The 15,121-nt window shown below is 35.0% G+C and overlaps 1 protein-coding gene across 10 annotated transcripts in view; it reads right to left on the reverse strand.

The window, feature by feature from the left end:
• Positions 1-6,351: 6,351 nt before the first annotated feature.
• The window catches only part of TMEM68 (transmembrane protein 68), a 47,906-nt gene continuing 39,136 nt past the window's right edge, over positions 6,352-15,121 (reverse strand). For all 10 annotated transcript variants that reach the window (XM_089335255.1, XM_008255536.5, XM_017341309.4 and 7 more), the window contains 2 exons: positions 14,622-14,761; positions 6,352-7,659 (listed from right to left, as the gene is read on the reverse strand). In XM_089335255.1, coding sequence (XP_089191381.1) covers positions 7,558-7,659; positions 14,622-14,761 — 242 coding nt within the window. In that variant the 3' untranslated portion in view covers positions 6,352-7,557. The remainder of the gene's footprint in view (positions 7,660-14,621; positions 14,762-15,121) is intronic.

The raw sequence follows: 15,121 nt of genomic DNA on the forward strand, positions 1-15,121 counted from the left end.
GGCAACTAACCGAGCACCAAAAAGGAAACCTGTTGAAGTGAAAGGGACATTATGAGAAACAGTGACTTGATCGGCCCTTGTCCTGACTGTTGATGCACAACTTAATACTTTATCCCTTTTAGTATTTTTTTTGTTCCACTTAATACTATTGGTTGAACTCTGTAATTAACACACAATTATTCTTAGGTGTTTACAGTTAACTGAAAAGTGATCTCTGTTAAATATAAGAGTGGGAATAAGAGAGGGAGGAGATGTACAATTTGGGACATGCTCAATTGGACTTTCCCCAAATGGAAGAGTTAGAAATGTGCCAGGGGATTCCAATTCAATCCCATCAAGGTGGCATGTACCAATGCCATCTCACTAGTCCAAGTGATCAATTTCAATTCACAAATGATCACACTGATAGGTCTAAGAGTCAAAGGGATCACATAAACAAGACTAGTGTCTGCTAACACTAACTGACAGAATAGAAAAGGGAGAGAACGATCCAACATGGGAAGCGGGATACACAGCAGACTCATAGAATAGCAGATGTCCTAAACAGCACTCCAGCCTCAGAATCAGCCCTAAAGGCATTCCGATCTGGCTGAAAAGCCCATGAGAGTATTTCAGGCATGGAAAGCCAAGACACTCTGGCAAAAAAAAAAAAAAACACACCAAAATCAAAGATCTCTGCGAGTAAGATCCCAGTAGAATGAACAGGCCATCAAAGAAGGAGGTACCTTTCTCTGAAGGGAGGAGTGAACTTCCACTTTGACTATGACCTTGTCTAAATAAGATCAGAGTTGGCGAACTCAAAAGGCTTCCATAGCCTTGGAAACTCATGAAAAGAGCCTAGGGAGATTACTGACGCCATAAACAAGAGTGTCAATTTGTTAAGTCAACAATAGGAGTCACTGTGCACTTACTCCTCATGTAGGATCTCTGTCCTTAATGTGTTGTTCAATGTGAATTAATGCTATAACTATTACTCAAACAGTATTTTACACTTTATGTTCTGTGTGGGTGCAAACTGTTGAAATCTTTACTTAATATATACTAAATTGATCTTCTGTATATAAAGATAATTGAAAATTAATCTTAATGTGAATGGAATGGGAGAGGGAGCAGGAGTTGGGAGGGTTGCAGGTGGGAGGGAAGTTATGAGGGGTAAAAAGCCATTGTAATCCATAAGCTGTACTTTGGAAATTTATATTTACTGAATAAAAGTTAAAAAAATTTTTTTTAATTGATTAAATGACATAAAATTATAGGTATGTAGAGTGTCATGCGATATTATGATTCATGTATACATTGTGTAATATTCAATCAGGGCAAAATATCCATCCCATGGTGAAACATTAAGGAACAGATACAGTACAACACTATTATCCACAGTCGCCCTACTGTGCAACAGAACTTCTTCCTCTTACCTAGTCATAACTTAGTACCTGTTAATCAACCTTTCCTTATCCTGCATCCCAGCTGTTCTCTCCAGGCTCTAGTTACCATCATTCTACTCTCAACTTGTAGACCGAGTCTGACTCTTGATAGAACTTCTTCAAATGCTGACACACAGCAAGCTTGAGCACATATTTGAAAGCTACCTGCTGACTGCAAACTTGAAAAATGAACAAGCAAACAGCTTATAAACTCTCAACCTCACCATTTCAGTTACAATTAGTTTGAAGGCTGTAACACCTAAAATATGTACTGTAAAGGGCCCCCTTGACAGAAAATAAACTTAACAGGCTTTGTCCTATGGTATCAAGGTAAAAAGAAAGGAATTGAGACCAACAGAGGGAATGAGAAAACACAAATCACTAATGCTAGGTACAAATAATACAAGATATTATGAACAACTTCATGATAATAAATTTGAAATTTTACAGAAATGAACAAGTTTTTAGATAAACATCTTTTGTCTGTTTGTTTAAAGATTTATTTAAAAGTCACAGCTACAGAGAGGGAAAGACACAGAAAAATAAATCTTCCATCTGCTGGTTCACTGCCCAAATAGCCACAATGGCCAGGGCTGGGTCAGGCTGAATTCAGGAGACTGGAACTCTATCCAAGACTCCCATGTGGGCGCAGGAGCCCAAGCATTTGGGGCATTATCTGCTGCTTTCCCACACAAATAAGGGAGCTGGATCAGGAATAAAGCAGCCAAGACTTGAATTGGCATTCCTATGGGATGCTAGCATCACAACTGGTGACTTAATCTGCTGTGGTACAGCACCAGCCCCTTTATATAAACGTCTTATCAAACAAAACTTACTAACAGAAATAGAAAACTCTAAGATGAAATTGCCACACTCATTAATTCTTCCTTTTGTTTAAAGAAGAAATATCAACAATACATAAAATTCTTCCAGAGAATAGAAAGGGTCATTTTTTATGAGTTTTAATAAGGCAGAGTCACCTCTATACCAAATCTGACAAAAACATGAGAGAAAGAAAAATTACAACCAGGTGTATATATTCATTATTCACCTTTATATAAATTCTGTATTTTATAATTTAATAATTTAAGCATTAAAATAAACAAAAATATTACTTACACATAAATTTCTATGTTAAAAGAACTCATTAAATATCTCAGTCTTCAAATTAGAGAAGAGTTTATAATGGGAAGAGTTTATAATAGGATAGGAAAATAACTGTTAAGGAACAAACTAAATGGGATGACCAAGACAGAAGAACTGTTTCATAAGTATTCAATTATAATCTAAAACAATCCCATAAAGCCACCCATAATGCCAAGATAATCCTAGCATCAGAAAGCCTGGCGTGTAGAAGTCGATATGTCCAATATGGAAGAGATTTATTTATGGGTTCACAGCTATTCTTTCAGTTTCATAGAGTGTCATTATCTTTGAACATGAAAAAATAATCTTATGACACTAACAGAAGTTTCAAGAACTATTAGGCAAACAGAAGAAATAGAAAGGATCCAAACTGGAGCAAGTAAGATTGTTTATTCACAGATAACATAATCTTAGAAGTTGAAAATTCTAAAGATTTAAGACATAAAATAACTATTAGAACTAATATGCAAATTCAGTCAAGGGTACAAAATCAACTTCAGAAATCAACTGCATTTCTGTACACTAAAAATGAACAGCTGAAAAGAAAATGAAGAAAACAATCTCATTTACAATACACCTAAAAGACTAAAATACTTAGGTATAAAAATAATCAAGATGATGAGGGTCTTATACATGAAAACTATAAAACATTTCTCAAATAAATACAAATGACAAATAAATGGAAAGAAAAGTTTCATGGGTTAATGACTTAATCCTGTTGAAAATACTTCCCAAAGTTATCCAGATTCAGTGCATCCTGTATCAAAATTCCAATGGCTTGTTTTGTCATAAACAAACTTAAAAATTTATTCTAAAGATCTTGATTGACTTTGTCACTCTAGAATTAGGATAGAAAATTAGATGAAACTTCATTCCATAAAACAAAATAAATATTTCAATGAGCTCAGCAAAAAACAAACAAACAAACAAACAAACAAAAAAAACCACAAACTGGTTTTATAAACAGAGAAGGAAATGAAGAAAGCAAAAACAAAGAGCAGATTGGTCATTTCAAAGTTACTTTGCAGGGGCAGGTGTCTGGCACAGTGATTAAGATGCCCCACTTTGGGGCTTGTGCTGTGGCACAGCAGGTAAAGCTCCTGCCTGCGTGCCGGCATCCCATATAGGTGCCAATTCAAGTCCCAGCTGCTCCACTTTCAATGCAGCTCCTTGCTATGGCCTGGGAAAACAGTAGAAGATAGCCCAAGTCCTTGGGTCCCGTACCCACATGGGAGACCCAGAGGAAGCTCCTGGCTCCTGGCTTTGGATCGGCGCAGCTCCAGCTGTTGCAGCCATCTGGAGAGTGAACCAGCAGTTGGGAAGGCTTCTCTCTTCCTTTGCGTCTACCTCTAACTCTGCCTTTCAAATAAATAAATAACCTCAAAAAAAAAAAAAAAAAAAAAAAAAAGATGCCGCACTTTGTCCCTAAATTTGTATATATGAAATATATGAAACATGTAACAAATTTTAAAAAATACAAATAAAAAAGATGCTGCTTGGAACATCTACATTACCTATCAGAGTGTCTGGTTCACATCTCACTTCTGCTTCCAATCTAGTATCCTGTTAATATGCACCCAGAACAGCTTCAAATGATGGCTCAAGTAGTTGAATCCTTGCCACCTATGTGGGAGACCTGGATTGAGTTACTGGCTCTTGGTTTCAGGAGAGTTCTGGCTGTTGCAGGCTTTTGGGGAAGTGAACCAATAGATGAATGATCAGTTTACCTCTCTGTCCTTCAAATAAAATGTAAAAGAAAGTCACTTTCCTTGTTGGGCAGTACAGTGAGATAGAAAAATAAAAAATAATTCATTAGTTAACATAAGGTTATTTTGGGTAACTTTTTTCTCAGCTAAAAGAGGGAACTTCAATGTGCCACTGACACTGCTTGGTTTGAAAAATTTACTTGTCTTTCTCTCTCCTGATTGATTTGGATGGTTAAATAACTACTTACTTTTGGTTTGGTGATACCGAACTTTAGGATGCAGTATCTTCAAAAAGCTCATGGAGATACATACTATGAAACAATGTATGTGGATTTTAAAATTTTTTTGCACAAAAATACTTACTTTAATTCCATTATCCCATGAACTTTTGGGAGTACCCATATATTACTTTATTTTGATTTTTAGTCTGGTATTTGAGGTCTGGTGCAAAAGTTGAGTCCAAATCAATGGTCTCTAATATGCAATGTTTGTTTTTGCTGAGTCTCTCTTCAGAAAGCCACAACAAATTTGTTATATTTTTTGATAATAAATAATATGAACTGACTCATGATGAAACATCAGCAAAAACAAATTGAGGGCTTATTTACAAAATATGGCCCATTCTCTCTAAAAATGTACCTCTACAGCCAGCGCCGCAGTTCAATAGGCTAATCCTCCGCCTGTGGCGCCGGCACCCTGGGTTCTAGTCCCAGTTGGGGCATCGGATTCTGTCTTGGTTGCTCCTCTTCCAGGCCAGCTCTCTGCTGTGGCCGGGGAAGGCAGTGAGAATGGCCCAAGTCCTTGGGCTCTGCACCCGCATGGGAGACCAGGAGAAGCACCTGGCTCCTGGCTTTGGATCAGCACGGTGCACCAGCCGCAGCGCGTTGGCTGCAGCGGCCATTGGGGGGTGAACCAAAGGAAAAAGGAAGACCTTTCTCTCTCTCTCTCTCACTGTCCACTCCGCCTGTCCAAAAAAAAAAAAAAAAAAAAAAAAAAAAAAAGTACCTCTAAAGATTGAGGAATCATTCCAGGTTAAAGGTGACTAAAGGAATACAAAAACTAAATGCAATTTGTGATTCTGCTATATGACAGATCAAGAAGAGAAACTGGATAAACTATATTAATGAGACAACTGGTGAAATTTAAAAAGATATCCTATAAAGCATTATATTAGCAATAAATATTCTGACTTTGATTGTTGTTCTCTGGTTCTGTAGATGGATGACCTCACAGTCAAGGTAACATTAAGAGGCATGGTATTTGCAATTTACTATCAGATGATGCAGGAGAAAAGAAAATTTTGATGTTACGTTCAAAGAAAGACAGGGAGGGCAAGGGGTGTGAAAAGAACAGAATAAATGTGACAACATTTAACACTGGTAAATATGGGTGAAAAGCATACAGGGGTACTTTGTACTATTATTGTAAAGTTGTTAGTCTTAAGTTGTTCTAAAAGGCAGTTTTACAAAAGGACATGAAAAAATGTCCCATCAAAGTGTACAATGTTCTGTGGACACTTTCCCCAGAAGACAAGACTGATAATCCACCAACTTTCCAATATTATTTCTATTTCCATATTTAGTAATATACCTTAACTATTATAAATGGTATTTAAATTCAAGTAGCAAAAATAAAGATCTTATGACTATAAAGAGGAAGCCTTCCTGTTAGTCTGTGTATCAGGGAACAAAGAGGTTTTAAGTAAAGCAGAACTTAAATACTGTAAAAATAATAGCTTTTGTTACATAAACAACAAATGCTCTTCTTTCAGTCTTTAAAACTCAAGTTTCCCAAATACTACTTTTTCATTCATTTATGATGCTTATTTATTCATTATAAAAATATTTATCAATTTTGAATTAAGCACTACTTACTGGTGGAGGGAAAAACTGCAAATTGACACTTCATTGAAACTGAAATTAAAATATATTTATTACATTGTAAAGTAAGGCTTACTCATAGTGGCTAAGATAAAAGAATGATTGTGGATGAGAAATGTGTAAAGAGTAAATAAAACAAAATGAGAAAAAATATTACATATTCAATCTCACAAGAAAATGAAATGCAAAGTCATCTTTACTTTTTAATTGTTTAATTTTATATATATTACATGTACCATAAATACACACCTGTAATATAAAATGCTATACAAAAATCCAAGTAATTTAACTTCTAAAAAAGGGAGATATACTGCATTTGATTTCTGATACTTTGTTTAAATACTTTTTAAAATCAATTTTTAAGGAGACAACGAATCAGATGCCATTAATTTTTCATAAATCTTTGTGTTCACATAAATCTGTCATTCAAGTACATTTTTATTGGAACAATAACCCATCTGATTGGCTGTAAAGTCAAATGGAATGAGCCATGATCATCATACTAGAATCAGCATCTAATAGGAAAAACATGATTGTGATTTTTGAATCTTGTACTATTTAATGCCATAAACACAAGCACACCAAATGTTCATGTGGTTGGATTACCAGCTCTTCATTAAAAATATAGTAAATACTAAAAATAATTATTAGAAATTTTAGTTTTCATAATTTTTTAAATTCAATTTGAAAAACAGTACATCCTTTTCATTGTGCTTGGCAACTGGACATGATACCTGAAGGAATAATTTATAGATCTAATGGACAAAAAAAAAAAATATATATATATATATATAACTAAAGGATTTGGTATTATTTAAAGAACAATCATTTTGGTTCAGAAGTCATCAATCACAGCAAATACAAATAACTTAAAATAAGATTCCTTACCATAGTCTTGTCATGTTTTTAAAAAGTGAATTGTTGAGGCACAGAAACATTATATGATTTGCTCAAGGTCATGAAAGGAATGAAGGGGAAATAAAAGCCTTTTGTTCTCTAACTGAAGCGACTATACTACAGCCTAGTTTATCCCATCCTCAAAATTGGATCAGTAAACATATACTGAGAAATTAGATGCATTATTCAGGAATGTGTGTTTCACCTAAACTGCTGCTAGTAATAAAACTTAATTCTAAGGATCGATATTATTTTCATATATTATCAGGAATTAACAAATGAATATGATCACTTTCTGAATTATTAGGCATATAATAAAATACCTGTTAAATTTGACACAATTGATTGCAAAAACAAAATTGACAATATAATTTTAGACAAACAAGTTCTGAGAAAGATGCTTATCAACATGATTCTTAAAAAATACTAATCACAGGGCCTGTAAAATTCAGGAGACAGTACCATAGATGCGAACATATTAATATAAACATATTAAGTCATCTTCTAGTTGATCTTTTGTTTATGAAAACGTTCTAACAAAGCACTCATGATGTTTCCTGGTATTCTTTGGTGCTTATCAATCAAAGCTTGAACAGCATTCTTCGTCTATTAAGAACACAAAAGAAAAACCATTATTCTTTTAGTTGTCAATAAAGGTCAATTATCTTGAAGAGATTTTAACATATTACGACTTTCAAGAAGTCCCATTTAGCCTCCATCTTCCCTCAGAATTCATGATTTCCTTCTCAGTACACCAAACAGTGCATTTCTTAAACTTATTTTATTAAGCCTTGAATTAGTTGTTATCCATCCACATGGCTATTTTCTACAGTAGACTACAAGCTTCTTAAAATGTATCTTAGTATTTCTCTATCATTCAGCACAGCAATGCATTGCACACAGTAACACTAAAATGAACTGAAGAAAGAAAAGCAGAATAACAATGGGGAAGGGAACTTTCTGGCAGGCAAAAAGAAGACATTAGTAAACTCTAGTGCATTTCTGTTTTAGCACTATATGAGTACATGCCAAGCAGTTACACCAGGCAATCCAGCAGGAAAAAGTGAGAAAAACAAAGCATAAACTGGTATGGTTTATTCCATTCCCACAACTTCTACATAGTTTAACAAATTTTAATTAAGTCTAGAAATAGAAAAGTCAATTAGAATTATTGAGAAATCATTTATCAAAGTTATTGGTTTCTCATTACATCTATGGAAAACCTCAACCTTTAAAAAAAGATTTATTTTATTTATTTAAAGAGTTACAGACAGGAATAGAAAGAGAAATCAATCGTCCATCGGCTGATACACTCCCCAAATGGCTGCAACAGCCAGGGTCTCCACCTAGGTCTCCCACTTGGGTGCAGGGGCCCAAGCACTTGGGCATCTTCCACAGCTTCCCCAGGCGCATTAGGAGGGAGCTGGACTGGAAGCGGAGCAGCCAGCACTTTTCCTTTCCTGAGTTCCCGCCCTATTTCAGCTGGCATGAATCTAGCCAAGTAAGCCAAAACAACCTGGAGGTCATCCCTAACAACTCCCACTTCTCACTCACAATAGCCAATCCATCAACAGAGCCAACTAGTTCACCTCTTCAATACCATTCAAATCAATCCACTTCTTTCCATCTTCTCCCTACATTAATAATACATGTGTATATAAATAAATCTATATTTACATGTGTTCATGGACATTTGTATGAGCATGTAGAGAGAAAGGCAAAAAGACAGAAACAGACAGAAAACATGGAAACAGAACAGAAATAGAGACTGAAAGAACTTCCAGAAATTCCCCATAGTGTCCTTTCGACATTATTACAGCACATTTAACTTTAGAGTCAGTTTTCAGAAAATGACTCTTCTCTACAATCAAATGCCTGAACAGTCTATCTCCAATTTTAAAATAAGTGTTTCATTTTCTATATATAAATATTAATTTAGATACTAATAATTTCAAATTGTGATAATTTAGGAATCATCATTACTCTGTGGTTTATGCTTATAAGATAAAAATGAGAAAAACTGGAAAATCATGACAATGCATTCACAAAGGGAGAATTTTAAATATTCTCGATATTAGTTCAAAAATGTTAACTTACAGAATTATTCATCCAAAGTGATAAGAATACTTAATGGAAGAGTGAGAATCAGAACTCAGATCTCTAAATCTCCATGCCAGAATCTTTTTTCTTCTCTATCACTTTCTTTTTTGACATAAATATATATAGTATTTATAAAAAAATTGCTAACTATCTCTGACCCACTTAAATTCTAATAAATAAGAAAAAATTTTAGAACAAAATAGAATTCAGTTCTATCCTAAAGGAGAATGCATTTGTTAGAAAGCAGCAAAGAAGTATGTTAGGTTACCAACAAAGCACATGTGGGCAGAAGCAACATCAGAGGGTCAAGTCTCGACCCAGGTGGAGGGCACCTGGAGCTCTCAGGAACACTTCACCTCACCCAAGAGAAGAGTTATGCTCTGCGGAACATGTGTCTTGGCCCTGAAAGCCAGTGTCATGTGGTTTTACTTTCAGGACAAAGGACAGAACTAAACAGAGTGTATACCTGATGAACAAATTAAATAAATAAATAAAGGCAAAAAGGAACATACTGCATCACAAATGTTACCCTTATGAAACTTCTGACATATCAGTTGCTCCATGCAAACAGTCTCATCTAAGACATATTACAGCTGTTACAGCTGCACATCCTTTTCTAAGTGACTATATGGCCAGCTGTGTTATTATAGTCATTCTGCCTCCATGTCAGGGTCCTCTCTTATGGGTCATTCTTATAGGAAAAGTTCAGGTCCTCCCTCATAGAAATGCAGTGTGGTTTTGTGACTGCTTTGGTCAATAAAATGTCAGTGGGAGTGAGTGAATCACTTCCAAACAGAAGCTTTAAGGAGCATCCGATGGTTCAACTCTTGACCTCTTCCTTCTACTGTAAGTGGCAACACTCCACAAGGGTTCTATTTTCAGTCTGAATCTCAAAGTAAAGAAGCATGGATAAAGCTGCTGCTGAGTCTTACGGGAAACATAACATGATTAAGAAGGAGATTTTACAGTCATAAGCCTCTGACAGTCTATGGCAGTTAACTTATCAGAGCAGACTGAATCACTGTCTCCTCATGTGTCAAACAATAAAACAAGATCTACATTATAGGGTTGAGGTGAAGATTAAAGCATACTATATATGAAAAGGAAGTAAAACTCTCTGTTGGTGACATGACCTTAGGCACAGAAAATTCTAAAGACTAAATGCATACACACACACACACACATACACAAAAACAGAATGAATCCATTCAACAAAGTTGTACAACTCCAAATCAATACACAGTATCAGCTGTGTTTCTATGCACTAACAATGAACAACAGAAATGGAAAATAAAAGAACAGTTTCAATTATAGTAGCATCAAAAAGCATAAGAGGCAGGAATAAATTTAACCAACAAAGAGAAAGATTTATACACTGAAAACTATGAAATATCCTGAAAAAATTTAGACATAAACAAATGTTAAGATGCATCCTGTGTTCACAGAATGGAAGACTTAATAGGTTAAAATGGCCATACTATCCAAAGTAATCAACAGATTCAATATAATCCCTATCAAAAATCATAATGGCAATTTTTACAGAGATAAGAAAAACATCTTCTAATTCATGCAGAATCTCAAGGGACCCCAAATAGCCAAAACAATCTTCAAAAAGAAGCATAAAGCTGGAAGACTCAAAATTTCCAAATGCAAAGCAAATTACAAAGATATAGTAATGCAAAGAGTGTAGTACTGCCATAAACACTATAACTGAAAGCCCAGAAATAAACTCCCACATACATGGTCAAATGATTTTCAATTAGGGTGCCAAGATCACACAATGGAAAAAAGTCTCCTACAAATGATGTCAAGAAAACTGGATATCCACATGTAAATAAGTGGAAGTGGTGAACCTTATCCTTATCTTATACTGTATATAAAATTAACTCAAAATGGCTTAAAGATCTAACATAATATCTAAAACTATAAAACTCCTAGAAGAAAACATAAAGGAGAATCTCATGACTTTAGATTTGGTAAAGATTTCTTGGATGATAGCAAAACAATAGGCAACAAAAGCAAAAATATACAAATGGAACTACATCAACCTCAAAAACTTCTGCCCATTAAAGGAAACAGTCAACAAAATGAAAAGGAAACTACAGAATGGGGGAAAATATCTGCACAACATATAGCTGATAAGTAGTTGACATCTAATAGACTATATATACAAAAGATTGGTATAAAAGTCAAAATACATTCTCACTTTTTTCAGAATTAACAATTGTTAACATTTTGCCATGTTTGCTTCACATGTAACTTTTTTTTTTTTTTTTTTTTTTTTTTTTTTTTTTTTGACAGGCAGAGTGGACAGTGAGAGAGAGAGACAGAGAGAGAAAGGTCTTCCTTTGCCGTTGGTTCACCCTCCAATGGCCGCCGCTGCAGCCGGCGCACCGCGCTGATCCTGGCAGGAGCCAGGAGCCAGGTGCTTTTCCTGGTCTCCCATGGGGTGCAGGGCCCAAGCACCTGGGCCATCCTCCACTGCACTCCCTGGCCATAGCAGAGAGCTGGCCTGGAAGAGGGGCAACCGGGACAGAATCCGGCGCCCCAACCGGGACTAGAACCCGGTGTGCCGGCGCCGCAAGGTGGAGGATTAGCCTATTGAGCCACGGCGCCGGCCAACATGTAACTTTTTATACATATATATATACACACACATACACACTATTTTTCTTCAAAGTATATATGTTAGTTATCACAAATATGGAAATTATGAAAAAATAAAAACAAGAAAGGTATATTATTACATAAGGGGTGTATTTCAGTAAAGACAATATTTCCAAATAATATGGCATCCACACATTGTTTAAACTATATGCATATATGTTCATACATCAACTTCAACATAAGACAGAAAACACAGAGTTTTGTCTTTCTGAGTCTGGTTTATTTCACTTAGACTAATGACTTCCAAATGCATCTATTTTGTTGCAAATGTCTGGATTTCATCCTTTTTATGACCAAGTAATATTCCATTATGCATATATACCAATTTTGTTTTTATCTAGGCATCCACTGATGGACATTTACATTGATTCCATATCTTTGTTATTGTGAATTGGGCTGCAGCAAACGGAAGTGCAGATATCTCTTTCATATGCTGACTTTATTTCTGGATATATTTCCAGAAGTGTGACAGCTAAGTTTTACGGTAGATCTACTTCTAGTTTTTGAGGAATCTCTATACTGTTTCCCAAAAGGGCTGTGCTAATCTGAACTCCCACTAACAGTGTTTCAGGGTCCCCTTTTCTCTACATCTTTCATCAGCATTTGTTATTAGGATTTTTTGATAATAGCCATTATGGTTATTAGTACATTTATTATTAACACATTTTTCCATGTGTTTGGTAGCCATTTGTATTTCTCTTGAAAAATATCTATTCAGATCCTTTGCCCATTTCAGAACTGGACTGTTAGTTTTGTTGTTACAGAATTTCTTGAGCTACTTATATAGTCTGGATAGCTATCCTTTATCAGATGCAAATTATGAAAATATTTTCTTCCATTTTGTTAGTGTCTCTTTACTCTGCTGTTTCCTTTGCTGTGCAAAAGCTTCTTAGTTTTATAAAATCACATTTGTCTATATATTTGATTTTATAGCCTAAACTTTTGGGGTTTTATCCAAAATAACTGTTGCCTATACCAATGTTTTGGAATGTTTCCCTTATGTTTTTTCTCAAATAGCTTCATGGTATCAGGTCACATTTAGATCTTTGATCCATTTTGAGTTTGCTTTTGTTCAGCACATAAAGTAGGAGTTTTGTTTCAAACTTCTGCATGTAGAAATCCAGTTTCTTCAACATCATTTTTTGAAGACTGTCCTTTCTCCAAGGAAATCTTTAGCACCTTTGTCAAAGATAAGCAGATTTATTTCTGTGATTCCTATTCTGTTCCATTAGTCTATGTGTATATGTTTAGGCCAATGTCATGGTGACACTGTAGGCCTTTAGCAGCCTGATACTGTGATGCTCCCAGCTTTGTTTTAAATGTTTGAGATTGCTTTGGCTATTTAGGGTCTTTTGTGTTTTCACATGAATTTTAGCATTGTTTCTTCCAATTCCATGAAGATTGCCATTGGTATTTTGATGAATCTGCAAGTCACTTTGGGTAATATGGATATTTTGATACTATTAATTTTTCCAATCCACGAACAAGGGAGGTCTTTACATGTTTTGTGTCTTCTTCAATTTCCTTCATTAGTGTTTTGTAATTTTCACTGTACAGGACTTTCAAATTTCATTGTATTCCAGTCTTCATTAAATTTATCCCAAGACATTTGGTAGACATTGTGAAAGGCACCACTCTTCTAAGTTCTTTCTCAGAGTTGATTTTGTATTCTGCAATTCTGCTGAACTAACTCATCAGTTCAAATACTCTATTGGTAGATGCTGTTGGTTTCCTATACAAATATTCATGTCATCTGCAAGCAGGGAAAATCTGACTTTCCCCCTTTGGATTTTTATCTTGCTTAATGGTTCTGGCTAAAATTCCAGAACTACACTGAATAAAAGCCATGAATGTAGACATTCTTGTCTGATTCTAGATCTTAGTGAAAATGCTTCCACCTTTTTACCATTCATAATAATGATGCCTGTGGTTTTGTAGTATATCACCTTTACTGTAATATTTAGCCTTTTTCTGTGTTAAGGTATGTTGTTTCTACATGGATGTTCTATTTTATGCTTTCTCTGCACCTGATGAGATGATCATGAGATTTCTTTATCCTTCATTCTGTTGATGTGATGTACTGATTTGAAAATGCTGAACTATCCCTGGGATATCCCTGGGATCCTTCGGATATATCCAACTTGGTCAGGGTGGAGTATCTTTCTAATGTGTTGTCATATTCAACTTGTTAGTATTTTGCTGAGGATTTTAGCATTTATGTTCATCAGGGATATTGGTCTGCAGTCTCTTTCTGTTGTATCCTTGTTGGGTTTTGGAGTTAAGGTGATGTAGGCCTTTCAATTGTTTGGAAAAGTTTGAAAGGAGTTGACGATAGTTCTTCCTCAAAAGTTCAGCAGAATTCATCAGTGAAGCCATCTGGTCCTGAGCTTTTCTTGTTGGGTCAGTCCTCTTCTTTCCCTAACCTGCCTTGTAAATCTCAGCTTCCGATACTGAGTATAAATGACTTATGGCTCTTCATCACCAAAACTGACTTCCCTCTCAAACTCCAGTCCAGTATTTCCAAAAACCTATATGTAGAAATATATTCCTGCATATCTTGCAGGTAACTATAAATTCTATCACTGGCCTCTAAATATCTGTAGTACCACCCATTCCCAACTCCTTCCCTTGCTCACAATTAAGAAAAGTCTTCAGACATGGTCAAATATCCCATAGGGGACAAAATCACCATTGGTTGAGAACTACTGACTTAAAACACACTTGTAGAAGAGATAAAATAACATTTTAGATAAAATTGAATAATAAAAATCTGTCCAAAGATTACAGAAAGAACAATTTACCTTTTCAGCTAATTCTTCTGCTGTTACCTTTGGATCATATGGAATAGGATCACCTAAATAAGTTCGTAACTTCACTGGAAAACCTCCATACATTGGAGCAAATGGATAGCGGAATTTTTCATAAAGCCACCTAAATAACCCTGTTTTAAAGCAAACACAATAATTTTAAATGGTTAAATATTCTGACCCTGTAATTGTAAACTTTATTATGTAAGACATAACAGGAAGGTAGTACAAAGTATCAACTCCTGTTAATTAGTATAATATTTTTTTCAAAAGATAAGCTTCCCATTAATTGTAACAAATGTATGTAACACATTACTACAAGATGTTAATAAGAAACTATGGGTTGGGAAGTGGATACATAATAACTCTGTACCTGCTGTTCCACTTCTCTGAATACCAAAAAATACCCCCCCAAATTAAGAAGACTAATTTTTTAAATAAGAATTTAAAAATTTTTAAATATAAAAATTTTAAAATAATGCAATTTTGATTAT

This window comes from Oryctolagus cuniculus, chromosome 6 (assembly GCF_051225735.1).
Source record: "Oryctolagus cuniculus isolate XC-2025 breed Fujian yellow rabbit chromosome 6, ASM5122573v1, whole genome shotgun sequence".
NCBI lineage: Eukaryota > Metazoa > Chordata > Mammalia > Lagomorpha > Leporidae > Oryctolagus > Oryctolagus cuniculus.